This window comes from Ahaetulla prasina, chromosome 4 (genome assembly GCF_028640845.1).
Source record: "Ahaetulla prasina isolate Xishuangbanna chromosome 4, ASM2864084v1, whole genome shotgun sequence".
Taxonomy (NCBI): Eukaryota; Metazoa; Chordata; class Lepidosauria; order Squamata; family Colubridae; genus Ahaetulla; species Ahaetulla prasina.
In genome coordinates this window covers 54,864,132-54,884,889 of record NC_080542.1, presented here as the reverse complement: position 1 = coordinate 54,884,889, position 20,758 = coordinate 54,864,132, and the positions used below count along the sequence as shown (strand labels likewise).

The 20,758-nt window shown below is 41.2% G+C and overlaps 1 protein-coding gene across 1 annotated transcript in view; it reads right to left on the bottom strand.

The window, feature by feature from the left end:
• The window catches only part of IFI35 (interferon induced protein 35), a 240,233-nt gene that overhangs the window by 126,783 nt on the left and 92,692 nt on the right, over positions 1–20,758 (bottom strand). Inside the window, exons 5-6 of the mRNA XM_058183217.1 lie at positions 1,312–1,428; positions 418–571 (exon numbers count right to left, since the gene is read on the bottom strand). Coding sequence (XP_058039200.1) covers positions 418–571; positions 1,312–1,428 — 271 coding nt within the window. The remainder of the gene's footprint in view (positions 1–417; positions 572–1,311; positions 1,429–20,758) is intronic.

Genomic DNA, 20,758 nt, shown 5'->3' with positions numbered 1-20,758 from the left:
GTCATTTCTACAAGTAAAAGAGCCTTTCTTCTTATTATTTTTTTGTTTGGTATAGAGAAATGTCACAAGTTAAGATACTGGTTAAAATGATACAGATCATATTAAAAGAGCTAACTATTAATATCCATGTAATACTTTCATTTCATCGGCTTAATATTTTTCTCCAATTTTAAAGGAATGAGACTTACTACTTAAGGCTAAATAAAGATACACACACACACACACACACACATCCATGGCAAAGTAAGCTTGAACTAATATCTTAACTGATTTGAACTCAATATAAACCATGTTATTCTTATAGTATTTTGATTTCGCCCCTCCAAACAAATTCATATTATTTACTTCCATTATGATTAACAACTACTGGCCATCATGCTGGAACGAGAATGTCACTTTTGAAGTGATTGTTCCTACCTTCAGGATCCTCAAATGTGATGAGAGCTGATCCCCCAAGTATAGGGTATCTGATCTGGGGCAGGAAACTCAGCATTTCTGGGAAGTTTTCCATCTTTCCCTCTTCCACATGACCTTTAAACACCATTTCTCTGTCAGGAAGAGCAGCTGGGACCTGGGCAATGCAAAGTTATATACACTGAACAGGCAATCTTGAGACACTCTTGCCTGTGCAACAGGCTTACTTGTTCCTTGAGCGCTAGCACACGAATTGGGATCAAAACACAAACCAAATGATTTTTCCCCCTGAGTTGTTTTATAAGGCAGAAAATGTGACTGACATTATGTCAAGCCCCAATAAATGGGTATCAGGTTGACCCGACTGATAGATATTAGATTTCTATACTTGAGATATTTTTAAAGAAACAATAGTGTAAAATAGCAATATACCAAGTATAGCAAGTATAGATGAGAAAGTTTACAATTATTTGTAGATGCACTGTGGAAGGGGGTGAATTTACAGATTTGTTTGAGACATATTTCTTAACATTCAACCAAGATGGTCAATGTATATCTAATGTTGATTCTATTTATGTTGTGCACATTTTTATTACTTTCTTTTTTGTCTTGTCTGTAATTTTTGTCTTTCTTTTTTATTGTCTTTGTATTTGTTTATTTTATATGTAATCTCATCTTTGAGAAAAATACAAATATTTAATAGGAAAAGAAAAAAAGAAAAATAAGTGGTTTAGAGAATTCCCCCAAATGAAGAAATCTGAAAAAGAATTCTGGCTGAGGTTTTGAATAATTTGTATAGCTCTGGGCTGAAGCTTGCCTATAGTAATTTAAATGAAATAATATAGCTTTGCAGAGTCATATTTTTTAAAAAATCTTTAAACCCATTTGTCCTGATACCTTAAGAATTTCTTCCTGGGTTGCATGGAGCTGCTCCAGACATTTCAATTCATTTTCCAATGCCTGTTTTTCTTGCTTTAGCTGGTTTGAATCCTTCTTTTCCGATTGAAGTATTTTCTGCAAAGAAGAAGGTAGGTCACTAAATCCAAACAACTGGAATTTCTTTGCCATTGGATGGCAGTCCAAAGATGAACTACTGTTTTCTCTGAGAAAACAGATTACAGTCCATCAACTTCTAGACAACTACAGCAGAAACCCTTTCCAGGGTTTCATCTTGTGACAAGAGGCTTGAGCCTAGGGAATTTGGCAGGAACAATTCTGGAGATAACAGAATGTGGGGGAAAATGGCGATATTTGCCTCAATACTCTGAACTACAAATTAACCAAATACGGGAGGTGTGGCCAGTGTCACAGTGAGACAACGTGTTCTTTGGGGGGAGGAACTGATTAACACAGGGAAACCACAAATTCCCTGGTTAGTCAGAAAAAGCTTCTTGCACCAGACGATTGAGATAGCGGCCATACGGAGTCACTAAGAAGCTGGGGCAGTCGCAACAGAACTGAGAAAGCAAAGACAGAGTGCATATCTGGGTGAGAACCTGGCTTTATTGATAAAAGTTTATTTTCATACCCACTTGGAAATAATATAGAATGGAAAAGTGGCATAAAGCAAGGAGGGAGAGTAGGTTTGTCGGCTTTCCACTTCCGGTATTGGAGTGACGAGGAAAGCGAAAGTACAAAGGGATTTTTTTTTAATGAAATAAAAAGAAATTGATTTGAATGAGTGGACTGGAAATTAAGAGGAAATAGATAATTGATTAAGTATTTTGAGAAAGACTGAATGACCATAATGAATTTGTATTGAATAGAAATGGTTCAAAAAAATTGAAGCTTGAAACTTTTGCTATTTTTGTTGAATGAAATACACTGCAGTGCCATCTAGTGGCATAAAAGAAAAGATTTTGACATGAACATAAAATTTGAAGTTCACCATGACAATGCTGGCTGGACTAATAAGAAAGCAGATGGTTGAGAGAGAGGCATACCAGAAGTAAGGAAGTAAGAGATCTTTCGGCTGACTTTGTTTTTACTTTTTTACTTTTTATCTTTTTACTCTTTTTTTGGCTCTCTTGACTCCTTTGAATTTCTTTTGGAATTGTCTTTTTTTCTTTTTTTTTCTTTGATTGTTTATCACTTGTTGGTGAAAACAATGCTTGAGTAAGACTTTTAGATTTGGTTTTTTTGCCTTTGCTATTTCTTGTTCCTTATTTTTATTTTTCTTTCCCGCTCTTCTCTGTCTGTATGATAAATGGAATAGAAATCATAATTGGATTAAAAATTGGGCATTTACAAGTTTAAGAGATGAAGAAATTTGCAGCACATCTGCATCCAGCAGCAAGTCCCTCTACAGCAGAATCACAAAAAACATCAGAGATGATGGAATTAAAAAATTTTGTACAGGTGCTTCATGATGACTTGAAGGAGAACTTAAAAGAAGTTAAGGAGATGATTGGGATAAATGAAGAAAAACTTCAAAAAGTAGAGGAAAAAGTAGACTTGACAGAAAAAAAGTGGGAGAATTGGAGGAACAATTGACATCAGCGGACAAAAATCAAGAGAGAACAATTATTGTCTTAGAGATGGATTGTTCTGATTATTATTTAAGATTTCAAAATATAGAGGAAGAGAAGGGGGAAAACCTGGCAGAAGTTATGGCAGAGATGTTGGCAGAAGTAATGGAAGAACCCAAGGAGAAGATACTAAATGAGATTGATGAGGTATTTAGAGTGCACACAAGATATGCAATGAGAAATAAACTACTGAGAGAAGTTCATGTAAGATTTACAAAGAAATCAATAAAAACAGAGATATTACAAATAAAAAGAAACACTGCAATGAAATACAAAGATAAAGAAATAATAGTGTTGAGACAAATACCCAGAAGAGTTAGAGATTTGAGGAAAAAATATCATTTCTTAACAAACCTTTTGATTAAAAAAGGCTAACACCAGAAGAAATACTGGTGACATGACAAGAACAAAGACACAGATTAAATTCTATAGAAAAAGTGCAATTATTCTATGAGCAATTTTGTGGACCATTAGATGATGGAAAACTGGGAGAAGCAGGAGAGACCGAATGCCAGGAAGAAGCTGGAAAAGAGATAGAAGACAAAGCAAAAGAAAGGACAAAAGAACAAGAAGAAAAAGCAATAAGAGAAGGAGCAAGAACAAAAGACACAAAAAAACAAAGAGAGACAAGGGCAACAAAGGCGAAAGTTAGTAATAAGTAACTTATGGAAGAAGAAATAAAAGCAATATCAATAAATGTAAATGGATTGAATTTGGTGATAAAAAATGGAATCTTAAAAAAATTAAACAGATTAAAGATGGACATTATATGCTTACAAGAAGTACACATTAGAAAACACCATATAAAATTATTAGAACATTCAAAATTGTTCGTTACAATTTCGTTACAAAATTGTTCGCTATTTACTTCGTTGATACAACAAAGCAAAAGAGGTGTAGTTCTATATATCAAAGAAAAACTAGAACCTAAACCAATATTTGTGGATGAAGAAATGGTTGGCATATAAAATGAAAAAGGAAAAGGAGAAAAAACTAATTAACCAATTACAAGATAAAAAAGTAACTATATGCTATAGAAATAAAAAAAGAAACAAATAATTCAAAATTACTATGAGAAACTATATAACCAAGAGATAATATTCAAAGGGAAGATAAATCAATATTTAGAAAAATCTGATCTGCCTAAAATACCTGAAAAATATAAGAAAGCACTAGAAGGAAGAATAATGATGGTGGAATTAACAGACGCAATTAAAAAAAAAATGGGAAAACGCCGGGCCCGGATGGACTACCAACAGAATTATATAAAACATTACGAGATATATTAAGTAATATAATGTTGGAATTGTTTAATGATCTTTTAGTAAAAGCAAAGATCCCAAGTCATGGATGAAGGCGTATGTCACACGTGTACCTAAAGAAGACACAGATTTGCAACAAATTAAAAACTATAGATCAATTTCATTGCTGAATGTAGATTATAAGATATTTGCTTCAATAATGGCGAACAGATTAAAAAGGTTGTTAAATGAATTTATTCATATGGAGCAAAATGGTTTTTTATCTAAAAGACAAATTAGAGACAATATGAGGACAATTTTGAATACCTTGAAATACTACGAAGCAGGGTGAAATCCAGCAGCTTCTGACAGGTTCTGGAGAACTGGTAGCAGAAATTTTGAGTAGTTCGGAGAATCGGTAGCAGAAATTTTGAATAGTTCGGAGAATCAGGAAATGCCATCTCTGGCTGGCCCCAGAGTGAGGTGGAAATGGAGATTTTGCAGTATCCTTCCCCGGGAGTGGGGTGGGAAAGGAAATGGAGCGTTGGACTTATCCTGACATGCTCCTTCTCAATCAGTTGGAAACATCAGTCAGGAATGGGCTAACTCCATCTACCAATAGATGGACTGAATCTGCAATTTGCTTAGCCACGCCTTCCTGTAGCTCCCCAGTTTCTGAAGAAGGTAATGATGCAGACAGGCGTCTGAATCTGTGAATAAAACACAAACATCCCTCCCAGGGCCCCACAACCGGACGCAAACCGGGCGGCGCTGACTGATGTTTCCAATTTGAGAAGGAGCATGTCAGGGTAAGTCCAACGCCCCTTCTCCAGATTGGTTGGAAACATCAACAAGGAATGGGACATATCAAAACTGGAACTCCTGTTGGAAGGGTGCTGTCAGGTCCAGATAGTCCTGCTCCGTAAAAACTCTCTGTAAAACCCTCCTGCCAAAGGCAGTGTCCACTGAAGCATAATCTCACTTGTAATGGCAGATAAAAGGAGAGGGGGACGCCCAGGTAATAGCCCTGCAGACTTCTAACGAGGCCTGCACAGCCCAAGCGGCTGAGGTAGCTGCACTTTGAGTAGAATGGGCTGTAATTCGTCTAGGGACCGGCAACACTACAGCCTCATACGTGATGCACAGTCTGATCCATCTCCAACCAGGTTGGAAAGAAATAAAGAGTTTCCATCTTCCTTAGGGGAGTGGTTCTTTTCACATAGAGATGGAGAGCCCTCTGTACATCTAACGTGTGCCACCAGCCCTCTGTACATCTAACGTGTGCCACCAACGTTCCAAGTGGTGGACTGAAGCAGGACAAAAATTGGGTAAAATGATTTCCTGCATCCTGTGGAACCATGTATTAATCTTCGGTATAAAAGTGGGATCTAAATATAGTACCACTCTATCCGAGTGAAAAATACAGAGGTCTTTTCTAATGGATAGGGCAGCCAGCTCAGAAATGTGTCTGGCAGAAGTTATAGCCACCAGAAAGTTAACCTTATAAGATACTAGTCTAAGACTAGAATCCCTCAAGGGCTCAAAGGGCACCCCCATAAGGAAATTCAAAACCCTGGTCAGGTTCCATGTGAGGAATCTGTGCACTGTCAGAGGTCAAAGATTCATGGCACTCTGGAGGAACTGTCTAATCACCGGGTGCTGAAATAAAGTGTCCTTTGACCCAATGTCAAAACCAAAGACAGGGCAGAGACCTGTCACCGGAAAGTATTGGGAGGCAAATCCCTGTCTAACTTTTCCTGCAGGAAGTCCAAAATGTTAGCTATGGAAGCCCCAGTGGAAACCAACCCCTTCCGTGTGCACAAACAGCAAAAGGCATGCAAGGTAGCATTGTAAATAAGAGTAGTAAAGTCTCTGCAAGAAACCTGGATGATCGTAATGACCCTGGAAGAAATATTTTCCCCACTCAACAGGCACTGCTCAAGCATCAAGTGGTCAGCTGGAACCACTGGGGGTCTCGGTAGACCAGTGCCCCCTGGTTGAGGGTCCTCTTGTGCTGAGGGAACCACTTGGGCCCAGCCACTGACAGGGCCACTAGGTCCGCAAACCATGGCCACCTGGACCAATGAGGAGCTAGAAGAAGTAACTCTGCCTCCTCTTTGAGCATCTTCCTTATGACTCTGGGGATCAATGCAACAGGAGGAAAGGCATACAACAGGCCAAGCGGCCACAGACTGTGAAGGGCATCCACTGCTTCTGCGGTCAGTGTTGGAAATCTGGTAAAAAATCTCAGGACCTGATGATTGTCTTGTGAAGCAAACAGGTCGACCGTCGGAAGACCGAACCAGTCTGTAAGTAGTTGGAACAGAGACAGATGCAGGAACCACTCTGCATGTTCGACTGAAGCTCAGCTGAGCCAGTCCACCTGCACATTTGCTGCACCTGCAATATGATCTGCTCACAGTGAAGAAAGATGGGCCTCCACCCAAAGCTCTAGTCGGCCATCAGTGCCTTGGATGGGTGCCCCCTAGGTGGTTTATATGAGTCTTGGCGGCCACATTGTCAGTCAAAATCAGAATGTCCTTGCCTACCACTATGTCCTTGAGAGCTTGGAGGGCCAGGTGAATAGCTTGGAGCTCCAACCAATTTATGTTGTGAGTCAAATCTGTCTGGGTCAATTTTCCTTGAACCATGTGTGACTCTAGATGGGCACCCCAGCCCCAGAGGCTAGCATCTGTGGTGAGGACCAAGAGATGAGCTTCCCTCATCTGCACCCCTTAGTGATTGCCTCAGAATCCCACCAATTTAGTAAGTGAAGAACCTCTGATGGCACCCAGATCTTATTCGGCTTTGATCTTTGAAAGGGAAGTAAGAACCACTGCAGATCCCTGCTGTGGAGATGAGCCCAAGGTGTGATGGCAATGGCTGAAATCATTTTCCCCGAGCTGAGAGAGCAAAAGAAGGGGAATTGTACGTTGCACCCCGACCTGTCGTGTCAACTCCCTCAGACTAATCTGTCTGTCTGGGAAAGAAAAACCCTAGACTCTACTGTATTAATGACTGCTCCAAGATAGAGTAGCCTCATGGAAGGTTCCAAGTGACTTTTGGCATAGTTAATAGAAAAGCCATAGTCCTGCAACACCTGCATAGTGGTAGCTAAGTGTCTCCATGCCAGAGCCTCCGAACTGGACTGTATAAGAATATCATCCAGGTAAAATTGAACCCATATTGGAAGGGTTCTAAGGTAGCCAGCCAAAGCTGCCATCAATTTAGTAAAGACCCTGGGGTGGACAACAGCCCGAAGGGCAAGGCCTGATACTGGAAATGCTTCCCTGCATAATGGAAGCGGAGAAATTGTCTGAAAACTGGATGGATGGGGACATGGAAATAAGCCTCCATCAAATCCACAGACTTAAGGAGATCCCCCTCCCTAACGCTCTCCAAGATAGTCTGGAGAGATTGCATTTTAAACCGTCTACAGATGACATGATGGTTCAGGGACTTCAAGTCCAAAATGGGCATCTATCCCTTTGAAAATTTTCTCACAACAAACAAACAGGAATAAAAACCTCAGTTAAATTGGTCCTGGGGAACAGGTTGAATGGCCTGAATCTCTAAAAGATGACTGATGGCTGTTTCCATGATTAACCACCTGGAGGGATCCCTGAACACAGGAAAACTAATAAACATTCTAGAGGGACTGGATAAAAATTTCAGAACTAAGCCCGACTTGATGATCTCCCTAACCCAACAATCAGTGGTAGTGACTTCCCACTGGCTGACAAACAGTGCCAACCTACCACCTATGGGAGAATCTGAGGGACCACTACATGTAGCGCCAGAAGGGTCTACCCCTTCCGCCCCTAAAGGACTTTCTAGGGGGATATCTGAGGCTTTGTCTGTTCTGCTTGTCCTGATAAGGACCCTGTCTGGAGGAATACAAACCTTGTGACCGCAGCCCTCCAAAACTGCTGTCCATCCCTTGAAAGGGCTGAGGATGGAAATAAGGCCCTGTTGGGAATCCAATCTATGGGCCATGCTGGATAAAACCTTGCGTTTATCCCTAGTTTCAACTAGAAGAGGCTCCAGGGCATCGCCAAACAATTTGTCCCCGTTATATGGGGCAGATGCCAATCTCCATTTGTTTCTGGCATCAGCTTGCCATTGTCTCAGTCAGATGAGACGTCTGGTTGTAATGGAAGAAACGATGGCCTTCACCACAAATCTGGAGGCATTCAACATGGCATCAGCAGAAAATTCAATAGCCACAATTATCTTGTTAAGATTCTCCTATGACCTAGTGTCTTCAGCTGGCAATCGGTGCTGCAGCTGTTTCAACCACAATAAAAAAGATCTAGTAAAAAATGAGGCCGACGAAGCTTTAACTGCCCATGCAGAAGCCAGATGGCCTTTGACCAGCGACTGTTCTGCTCTCTTATCCTCAGGTTGAAGAAGTTCGTAAGGAGGACCTGTAAGGATAGATTGAGAAGCCAGTGACACCATCAGACTATCAATAGAGGGAACTTAAAGAGCCATGGAAAGGTTCGCCCCCATATTGTAAAATCGCCTATCCAAACCACTTGGAGCAGGCCCTCATCCAGGAGAGGCTCATTATCTCTGTACAATATCCAGAAACATTTTGGGGGATGGAACCTCCTCTGTTTCAACAGTGGGCTCCACAAATATTTGAGGGGCTTGACTGAGCCCCAATCTGGAAGACCCTTGGCCTTATGAAGCAAGGATTTAAACATCTGGGGACAGAAAAGGCCCAGAAAAGCCAACTGGTCAGGCAAAAGGCCTTCATCATCAGATATATCACAATCACACTGAATCTCATCCCCTGAGAGAGACGCTTGACTGGAAGAAGGCTGTGAATAGTCTAGATTTAATTCATTCTCCTATGCCTGGGAGAGGCAGACCCGTTGATCCTGCTCTTTGTTGGAGACCCTCAGCATGCCCTGTTTAATGGCATCAGAAATTAAAGCCCTCAACGATGTTGGAATCTGATTCTCCAGAGATACTTCTTGTCTCAAGCCTGCGGCCATGGGCGTAAAGGAGGTCTCAGCCAAGAAGCTCTCCTGCTTAACAGGTTGTTCACAGCTAACGACTTGCTCCTCTGCCACGCCGACCTCTGTGGCCAGGCTGTTCCAGGGATATAGCCATTGCTCCATCAGGAGACCAATTTGCAACTGATGTCCCTTCAACGGGATCATCCTGCTGGATGAGAGCAGATGTAACCTGAATATAGGAAGACTGTTCCGGAATCTGAGGCATTTTAGCTTTTTTCTCTGCCTTCTGTTGAGCTTTCTGAATAGTTCTTTCAATTGCCTTATGCCTCCTTTCCTCATCCTTGGAAAGCTGCTTGAAAGACTTCTGGGAAGAATGTTGAGACTTTCTTTTAGAAGGCAGAGCCTCTGAAGATCGTTCCTCTCTCTCCTCTGGTGCACACATGCACACAGGGCTTCCTGCCATGCGGGTATGGCGCCCTTTCCTGGCAGCTGCCATTTTAAATTTAATCAGGTTAATCTGGTCTAGAGGCCCAAGTTGTTTCCTGGATGGGAACTGTTGTAAAATAGTCACCATCCTGCCAATTGCCTGCAGAAGAAGAGATCACCAGAGATTTTCCCCCAAGCCAGCAAATCCGATTCCCAATGCTGCCCTCAGGTCTGGAAGAGAAATGGTAAAAGCGGAGCTTCCCAAACAAATGCAAATAGCACGGAATAGTTCTTCGTACTAAAATATGGCTTGCACTTATTCGTGCTGGCCTTGCCTCTGCTGCAATCACGCAGCTCAAAAAGCAAAAGGAGGGGTGAAAACCCCTGGGTCACCATTTCAGAACTAGGCTCATGAGCGCTGCCTAAGGGATCTGCCAGCCAGCAGTTCTATGCCATCTCTGTGGACCTCAGAAATTTGAGGCAAAACCTTAGACACTGGAATAAAATAAACTTTCCTTTCTCTCTTCAATCGGTATAAAAGATAAGCCAAAAGGATTAACTTCAGGAAAACATGCCTAGTCCAAAGATCGACTGAGCCTGAAACTGGGAAGCTACAGGTGGGTGTGACTAAGCAAATTGCAGACTCAGTCCATCTATTGGTAGACGGAGTTAATCCATTCCTGGCTGATGTTTCCAACCGATCTGGAGAATTTGCAGTATCCTTCCCCTGCCATGTCCACCAAGCCACGCCCACCAAGCCACACCATGCCCACCAAGCCATGCCCACAGAACCAATAGTAAAAAAATTTGGATTTCACCACTGCTACGAAGTACATTCAAAAAAACAATTGGCAATGATATTTTTAGATGCACAGAAGGCATTTGACAATGTGAATTGGCAATTTATGATAAAACAACTACAGGTGATGGACTTTGGGGAGAGATTCATAAATATGATAAAACAATTTATAATAAACAATCAATAAAGATAATGATAAATGGAGATATGACAGAAAAGATTAATATAATGAAAGGAATAAGACAAGGATGTCCGATCGCTATCGCCATTGTTATCTGTATTAACTCTAGAAGTATTCAACAGAAACATAAGACGAAATGAAGAAATAAAAGGAATGAAAATTAGAAAAAAAGAATATAAATTGCAAGCCTTTGCAGATGACTTAGTGTTTATTTTGGAGGAACCTCAATTAACAGGACCTAGAGAGGTCAGAAGTCAAAGCCACAGCAACAAGACATGACATTTGGGAGCTCCCAAAGACCCGTTGATATTTCCATTTCCCAGGGGTCCCAAGTGACCAAAGTCGTTCTGAAGGAACGACAAACAAGAGGGGCACAAACTGGCCGGGATAGGGGAAGTGCAAACCCCTAGTTGGAACAGGAGTAGCTCCTCAAACCGGGCATCAGAGAAAGCAACCATAGAAGTTGCTAAAAAGTCAGGGCAGCTGCAACAGAAGTAGGAGGAAGAAAGACAGTGTGTGACATCAAGATGAGAGACTTTGATATTCTGGGAAAGAAAAGAAGAGATTTTCTGCTACAAGCCCATCTGTAAACTAAATAGAGTGGAAAAGAAGGTTAAAAGGAAGGGGTGAGAGCGGGTGTGTATTTGCTCTCACACCTGGTAATTTAGTTGCAAAGAAAGCCTGGGGGGGGGAAAAAGAGTTTATCCTTATTTGAAAACTAAAGAGAAAGCTGGAAGATCCCTCATAAAATAAAAGTAATTTGGACTTATTGATAGTAACTGGAGAAGTTGAGCCCTATTCTAGATGGGAATAGTGGTAATTGATAAAGGATATTTTGTAACCTGAAGTTAAGAAGTTAATATTGGCATTAATATTAATATATTAATATTAATAAGAAGCTAAGCAAGATCACATCAAATACCTGTAGATTTGCACAGGGGCCCCCAAGGCTGTGTGCTCTCCCCACTTCTCTTCTCTCTGTATACCAATGACTGCATCTCCAACGATCCATCTGTTAAGCTACTGAAGTTCGCAGATGACACAACAGTGATCGGTCTCATTCGAGACAATGACGAATCCGCATATAGACGAGAGGTCGAACGACTAGCCTTGTGGTGCAACCAAAACAATCTGGAACTGAACACACTCAAAACCGTAGAAATGGTGGTAGACTTTAGGAGAAACCCTTCCATACTTCCACCTCTCACAATACTAGACAACACAGTATCAACAGTAGAAACCTTTAAATTTCTAGGTTCTATCATATTGCAAGATCTAAAATGGACAGCTAACATCAAAAACATCATCAAAAAAGGACAACAAAGAATGTTCTTTCTGTGCCAACTCAGTAAGCTCAAACTGCCCAAGGAGCTGCTGATTCAGTTCTACAGAGGAATTATTGAGTCTGTCATTTGCACCTCTATAACTGTCTGGTTGGTTCTGCAACCCAACAAGAAAGACACAGACTTCAGAGGATAATTAGAACTGCAGAAAAAATAATTGCTACCAACCTGCCTTCCATTGAGGACCTGTATACTGCATGAATCAAGAAGAGGGCCGTGAAAATATTTACAGATCCCTCACATCCAGGACATAAACTGCTTCAACTCCTACCCTCAAAACGACGCTATAGAGCACAGCACAACAGAACAACTAGATACAAGAACAGTTTTTTCCCGAAGGCCATCACTCTGCTAAACAAATAATTCCCTCAACACCGTCAAACTATTTACTAAATCTGCACTACTATTAATCTTCTCATAGTTCCCATCACCAATCTCTTTCAACTTATGACTGTATGACTGTAACTTTGTTGCTGGCAATCTTTATGATTTATATTGATATACTGACCATCAATTGTTTTGTAAATGTTGTACCTTGATGAACGTATCTTTTCTTTTATGTACACTGAGAGCATATGCACCAAGACAAATTCCTTGTGTGTCCAATCACATTTGGCCAATAAAAATTCTATTCTATTCTATTCTATTCTTTTGAAAGTATGGCGTACTGCTGAAAAGTGAGCCAACAGTGCCATCTAGTGGCTGAAGGAAAAGTACTTTATCTACATGACCTTGACATTTATAACAGATGTGCAAGAGGGAAGCTGAGTTTTGTTTTTGGTTTATAATTTTCTTGTCAGTTTTGGAAGGCAATTTTTTTTTTGCTTTTTTATTTTAGCTAGGGAAGTTGGGAGGGGGTTGTTGTTGGAGCAGTAGAAAGTTAGTCCGTATTCAAGGACATCCTGCATCTGATGGAGACTGCCTGAAGATTGTATCCACTTGAGTGTGAAGAGTTGATTGGACAATGTGATGAACTTGTGGATGTGGGGCAGGGCTGTGAACTGTCAACTGGGTGTGGAAAACCTGGAAGCTTTCAGTTTCAGGTTTTCCCAGCTGTGCCAACATGACATCTCTAATAAATTGAAACTTTGAGGAACCTCCTCAGAGCTTTATTTCATTGGGGGTGTTCCTTGGAACCCTGACATTAACCCAAAACCCCTAAATAACTAAGCAGCACCCCCAGCATCAACCTAAAGCTTGGGTGGTGTGAAGACTCAGCGAAGATGGAAGAGAGAGAGGAGATTGCAGAGAGAGCCATGGGACCACATACTGGAAGGTTTATTGAGACCCAGTATTCTCCTTCTGAGGGCGTGGTACAAGGCCTTGAAGCTGCAGAGATGATGCAAAGCCTAGGTGCTCAGTCCAGAGAGATGGATTCCAGGAAAAGTTGCCAGCATGATCCAACTCCAGAGTTGGGACCGGAAGAGTGATCGCCTAGATGCCGTCTCGTATCCAGCCCTCGTCAACCTGCCTTCATGCTACCCCCTGCGGAATTTATCCCCCCAGGCTAGGGTTTCTATCCTGGCCAGGGGTGGGTCCAGTGCCAGTGGACGCCAGCACCATCTGCTCCCCCACTTACAGGATCACCATGGGCCCATTTTGCCCCGACGATCCCAGCACTGCCATGGGGTCTGATCCAGCAGCCAGCAGTGCCGCCGCTGCAGGTTCTAGTTCAGCCGCCGCCATTCATCCCGCGCCCACCGCAGCACCCCAACAGATCCCTGCCTCACCTCAGTCGCCGTGGTGATTCTGCCCACAAGGGCCCCGCCACCACGGTTTAGAGCAATGTTTGACGGTAAGCCTACCAAACTGGCCTATTTCCTCAGCCAAATATGGGCTCATATAGATCATTATGGAAAGCAATACGAAACAGATCATGATTTAGTATCTGTGATCTCAGAGGGGATGAATGTGGAAGATGCTGCTGACTGGATAGCCCAGCTACATAATGAGGGGGTTGCTGAATTAAATGATGTTGAAGGTTTTGTTGAGCTGCCCCGGGCCAGATTCAAAGACCAAGACCAAATCAACGAGAGTGAAGCCAAGATAAAGGTGATGAGGCAAGGAAATCGACCCATAAGGACTTCATATGGGACTTTAGACGGGTCGCGGGGAACCTTGGACATTGGCTGGGCAGAATACTTCTGCATTACTTTAAAGAAGCCATTGATCAAGAAGTGAGGACCGCCTCTGGAATCCGGGAAGTGCCAGAGCAACTGCAAGACTGGTATACTATGTCAATAGCTCTGGATAGAGAAGTTCACCCATGCCACAACCCCTCAGCTGAAAGGTCCCCAGGGAGAACTTTCGTTAGACAACCCTACTGAAACCCTTCCTGCTCAATCTACAGGGGTGATCAAATGCTACCATTGTAGACAAGTGGGTCATCAAGCTGCAGAGTGTCTGGCACCTGCGCCAGTCCCACAATGTCAGCCCGAGGCAGAAGGGACCCACGAAAGCTCTTGGATGCCAGCAGAATTGCCTGGCAGGCAGTTGAGACTTCCTCTTCCCCTGGAGAAAGTAAAGAGACCTCGATCAAAGACTTGCCACCCGTGCCGGCCAGCAGTAGCAGCGGCAAAGATGACCCAAGGGGTAGATAGTAAATGGGCCCATCCACCCCTTTGCGGTCAAGGTCAAGCTGACAGTGCCAGAGACAGGGGTGCATGGAGAGGTAGCAGCAATAATAGACACTGGCTGCACCCGTTGCTTGATTAGCATCCCCATTGTTGAGTAGCTAGGCATAAAGATACACCTCTTAAACCACACCATATGCTTTCAGCAAGTAGACAGGACTTTAATAGTGCAGGTCACTGAGCTTGTCACATTGGAACTAGGGATCCACACAGAACTAAGGCTAACTTTGGTAGCCTTAAAAATGGCAGGCAAAAATTTGACTCGCCTGGCTAGACAAATGGGCCCCTATAATGGGAGGATGGCTACCGAAAAGTAAAGATAGGGGTGGGTCCCTTGCTGCCTATCCCTCCTGAAGCCGAACCCACTGAGACAAGCCCTCAGGGGCCCCACCAATGAGAGGTGGCCACAGCAGCCATCGAAGCCCTACCTGGGACTCCCCAGGTCCCCATGGAATATAGGTACCTGGCTGAAGTATTCAGTGAGGAGGAATGTAATATCCTTCCCCCTCATCACCACACTGACTGCGCAATCAAGAGCCAAACTCCCTAAACCAAAGATGTACTCAATGACCCAAAAGAGATAGCTGAGCTGAGGAAGTACATCGATACTAACCTAGCCGAGAGTTCATCCAACCTGCAAAATCCAGAGTATCTGCCCCAGAGCTGTTTAAGGAGAAGAAAGATAGGGGGGATGAGACTCTGCATGGATTTTCGTGGAATAAATGCAGTATCTGTGGAAAACACCTACCCTCTTCCCCTCATGAAAGACCTACTGAACTACCTTTCAACAGGCAACGTGTTTACTAAACTTGACTTGAGAGAAGCCTACTACAGGGTGCGCATAAAGGAAAGAGATGAATGGAAGACAGCTTTCAACTGCCCATTAGGTAGTTTCCAATTCAAAGTCATGCCCTTTGGTCTCCAGGGAGCCCCTCAGGTATTCATGCAATTGATTAACGAAGTGCTGCATGAACATATATAAGAGGGTTCTTGTCTACTTAGATGACATTCTCCTATCTAGTGAGACATTAGAACAGCGGTTCTCAACCTGTGGGTCGCGACCCCGTTGGGGGTCGAATGACGATTTGCCAGGGGTCGCCTAAGACTATCGGAAATATGGGAAGTATACTTGCGAGTCGAAGAATCGCGCTCCACTGGTTGACTCCACAAGCCAGCTGCAGGCTCTTCAAATTGCTAGCTGAATTCGGCTTCAAGCACGATGAATTAAAAAAGAGAGAAATCTTTGCTCTGATGTCTCCCTCTCAAGCCAGCTGCAATCACTCCCAATCGCTAGCCTAATCTGGCTTCAGGCACAATAAACTTAATAGGGGAGGAGTCTCCACTTTAATGCCTCTGTCTTCAAGGCAATCGCAAGCAGTTCAAATCACTAGCCAAAACGGCTTCAGGCATGATAAATTAAAAAAAACAGTTTGCCGCTTCCCCCCCCCCTTCTGCGGCTGCTGAGGCACGCTGAGATCATCAGGGGTCACCACATCATGGGGAATTGTATTAAAGGGGTCGCAGCACTGTAAAGGTTGAGAACCACTGAATTAGAAGAACATGTGAAACTAGCCCGAGAAGTACTAAAGAAACTGTTAGCTGCAAAACTTCCTAGAGGGAGCCAAGATCCCCTTTGAGGTATGGTCAGACATAGAAACCTCGAAGCCTTAAATGAAGGCTCTCCCACAAACAGGTCCACTGGGCGCAGTAGTTCAAGCAGTTTGATTTCAAGCTGAAATACATCCCGGGGGGGAAAACCTGCTTGCAGATGCCCTGTCAAGGAAACCCCAGTATGACAGCCAGAGGGAGGACGTCATCCATGCCATTATCCCAGACACACAGAGTGCGGCACAAGTCACTACCCAGAGTCAGGCCAGCAGGCGGACTGACCATATCGATGGGAAGCTAACTGCTGACTTGAAGGCAGCATTATCTATTGATCCATGGCTAGCCGACAATCAAGACATGTTGACAATCCATGATGGACTAGCTTGGAAAGGTTCGAAAATGTACATCCCCAACAGCATGAGACTCCTGGTGCTCCAGCGTAGCCATGATTCTCAATTGACTGGTCACTTTGGATTTCTAAAGACTCTTCATCTGATTAGACGGCAGTTTTGGTGGCCAAAGATGAAAGCTGATGTGGAGGACTATGTAAATAGTTGTGCCACATGTGCCAGCAATAAGACAAGACTGGGGAAGCCTCCCGACTTGTTTCAACAGGTAGCTGAGCCCAGCCGCCCATGAGAAGAACTAGCTATGGACTTTATCGTAGAACTCCTGGAAAGTGGTGGAAATACAGTAATATGGACTGTGATAGACTTGTTCTCCAAACAGGTCCATTTTATTCCTTGTTCTGGATTTCCCTCGGCTAAGAGATTAGCCAAGATGTTTGTCAAACAGATCTACCGGCTGCATGGAGTTCCACGATAGATGATATCCAATTGAGGAGTTCAGTTCACCGCTAAGTTCTGGAGGGAGTTCCTGATGTCCATTGGGTCATCTCAGGGGCTTAGCTCAGCTTTCCATCCGAGTACAAATGGAGCTGGTGGGGGAGAGGTGGTTAATGTGCTAATTGTGTTAACCCCTGACTTCAGTTTTGTTCCAGGATTCGTTCCTTTCCTGAGGGGGGGAAGCCTATCAGTTTTGGAAGGCAATTTTTTTTCTTTGCTTCTTAACTGCCACATATTTTAGCTGGGGAAATTGGGAGGGGGTTGTTGTTGGAGCGAAAGTTAGTCATAACAACATTCTGTATTCAAGGACATCCTGCATCTGATGGAGACTGCCTGAAGATTGTATCCAATTGAGTGTGAAGAGTTGATTGGACAATGTGATGAACTTGTGGGTATGGGGCAGGGCTGTGAGCTGTCAACTGAGTGTGGTAAACCTAGAAGCTTTCAGTTTCAGGTTTTCCCAGCTGTGCCAACATGACATCTCTAATAAATTGGAACTTTGAGGAACCTCAAGCCTCAGAGCTTTATTTCGTTGGGGGTGTTCCTTGGAACCCTGACATTTCTATTGTTTTGTTTTTTGAAACTGGTCTTTTTATTTACCCATTTGTGAGCATTTTGAAGAATTTGGCTTTGATTTTTTTTTTTTGTTGTTAGAAGATAAATGGAAGACAAGCAAAATAGTTGAGCTCACATTTGGTATTCCTACACTCTTCTTTTTTTTAAGAGCTATTTATTCCCTTTTTTTCTTTTTTTGTTATTCTGGAAGACTTTTTTTCCTTTTTTATTTATTTTTTTATTATTATAGTTTAATGCTAGAATTAAACTAAAAAGACAATGGATTAAGACCAGAAGAGTCTGAAGATTTACTGGGACAATGTAATGTCTGGTTTTTGTTTTGTATATCTCCCTTTTTGATTTTTTTCTTTTTTGGATTTTCTTTCCAACACTATATTTTTAATCTGAATTATTTTTTATTTGTGAGGGTGGTGGTTGATTTGGTTTTTCTGCATTTTTGCCTTTTAACTAATCCAACCATTAGGGAGGATTGGATACTTGGATTACAAATTATTATATTTGGAATATAAATTTACAAGAATGAGTGCAAAGAAAAAGCTTACAACATTACTGCGCCCAACAGGCAGTCCTGTTTCAACAGAAAAGACCTTGGAGATGGAGCTAAAATATTTTATGCAAACACTCCATGATGATCTGAAACAAGATATAAAAGAAATGAAAGACATGATGGAGAAACATGAAGGGAGGATTCAAAAAGTAGAAGAAAAGACAGACAAGATGGAAAAAAAGTTGAGGAACTGGGAGGAAAATTTGTGCCAACTGATAAAATTCAAAACTCACAAGAAAAAACAATAGTGCTTCTGGAAATAGACAAAGCTGACTTTTATTTAAGATTTCAAAATATTGACGAGGAGAAAGGAGAAAATCTGCCTGAGGTGATAGCTGAGATCTTGATAGAAGCTCTGGATCAACCCAAAGAGAAGATTTTAAATGAAATTGATGAAGCTTTTAGAGTACGTACAAGGTATGCGATGAGAAATAAACTACCAGGAGAAGTACATATAAGATTCACAAAGAAAGCATTCAAAATTGAGATATTGCAAACAGCAAGAAATACAGCAGTAAAATAGAAAGATAAAGAAATTGTGGTCTTGAGGCAAATATCCAAAAGAGTTAGAGACATAAGGAGAGAATACCAATTTTTAACAAGAGTTCTAATATCAAAAGGAGTGAATTTCAAATGGTTAATCCGGAAGGAATTTTGGTGACTTGGCAAGAACAAAGGTTTAGAATAGACACCATTGACAAAGCAAGATCCTTCTATGATCATTGGACCAGTGGAAGAGGACCAGGGAGCGACAGGATACATACAATAAAAAGGGGAAGAGAAAGAGAAAGAAGAGAAAATAAAAGAACAGAAAGAACACGTACTGAGAGATGGGGTGTGGGCTAAGGAGCCAATGGAACAAAGGGAAACCAGGGCAATGAAATTAAAAACTACTAATAATTAAAACATGGAAGAAGAAATAAAAGCAATATCGATAATTGTAAATGGATTAAATGCGGTGATAAAAAGAAATAGAACATTAAACAAATTAAACTCTATGAAGATGGATATTACGTGTTTGCAAGAGGTTCATATCAGAAAGCAACATGAAATATTATTAGCACATTCAAAATTAGGAACTTTATTCACGTCATTAATACATCAAAGCAAAAGAGGAATAGCCATGTACATTAAGGAAAAATTAGAACCAAAATTTTTCTTTGAAGATGGAGAAGGTAGAGTCTTGATGGTGGAAATAAAAATACATTTCAAACATATACTCTTGATAGCACTATATGCCCCAAACAAAAAACAAGAAGATTTTTATGAGACTAAACGGAAAAATATTCGAATTGGATTACGAATATATTTGCATAATGGGAGATTTTAATGCAGTAACAGATGCAGAATTGTATCATAAAACCAAGATAAATAAAAAAGCAAGCAGAACAGTGCCAAATCCTTTCATACAATGACAGAACAGTTGAGTATTCAAGATATTTGGGGACAAAAGCATTTAAAAGAAAAACAATTTACTTTCTATTCAAATTGACACTTATTGTGGTCGAAAATAGATATGATATGGATGTCGACAGACTTGATAGAGAATATACAAGAAGTGAATATTGGTTCAAATATATGGCAGACCATAACCCAATGATGAGAACATGGAAAGGACAGAAGAAAAGAAGATGGACGTTGAATACATTAATATTAAAAGAAAATAATTTACAATAATATGTGGAAAAATAATTAAAATCGTTCATTGAAATAAACAAAAAAGAGGACATATCACTCCAGAATGTATGGGACATGATGAAGGCATATATTAGGGGACTGACAATAGTTTATACCGCAAAGAAAAACAAAAGGAAAAGACAGACAGAATTGGAAGAAGAATACAAAAAACTAGAGAAAGAATTCCAAGAAGATAGCCATAATGGTAGAGTTAAAAAAAAGAATGGAACTAAAAAAACATGAAATAAAACTAAATGAACAAGAGTTATTAGCAAATAAATTAAGACCATCCAGCCAGAATTTTTTTGAAAATGCAAATAAACCAGGAAGATGGCTAGCATATAAAATAAAAAAAGGAGAAGAAAATAATAAAGTATTTATTAGATTAAAAGGGGAAACTACATTATAGTAATGAAGAAAAGATGAAAATAGCTCAAAATTACTACAAAAAACTATATTGTCAAGAAGATATTTGGAAGAAGAAATAATAAAATACTTAGAAAACTCAGAGTTACCAAAAATATCGCAACAACATAAGGCATTGTTAGAAGAAAGAATAACAATGATGGAATTGACTGAAGCAATCAAAAAACAAAAAAATGGGAAGGCACCGGGACCGGATGGCCTGCCAGCCAAACTATACAAAACCTTTGAAGAAATAATGAGTAGAAATAATGCTAGAGCTGTATAATGAAGATAAAGGAAGAATGCCAGACTCATGGAGAGAGGTATATGTAACACTTACACCTAAAGAAGAAGCAGATTTATAACTGATAAAAAACTATAGACCAATCTCACTATTAAATGTGGACTATAAGAGCTTTGCTTCAATAATAGCGAATAGATCGAAAAGACTGATAAATGAATTTATTCATGTAGATCAAAATGGCTTCTTACCTAAGAGACAAATTAGAGACAATACTAGGATAATATTAAACGCGTTGGAATACTATGAATCACTGCAATGTTATTT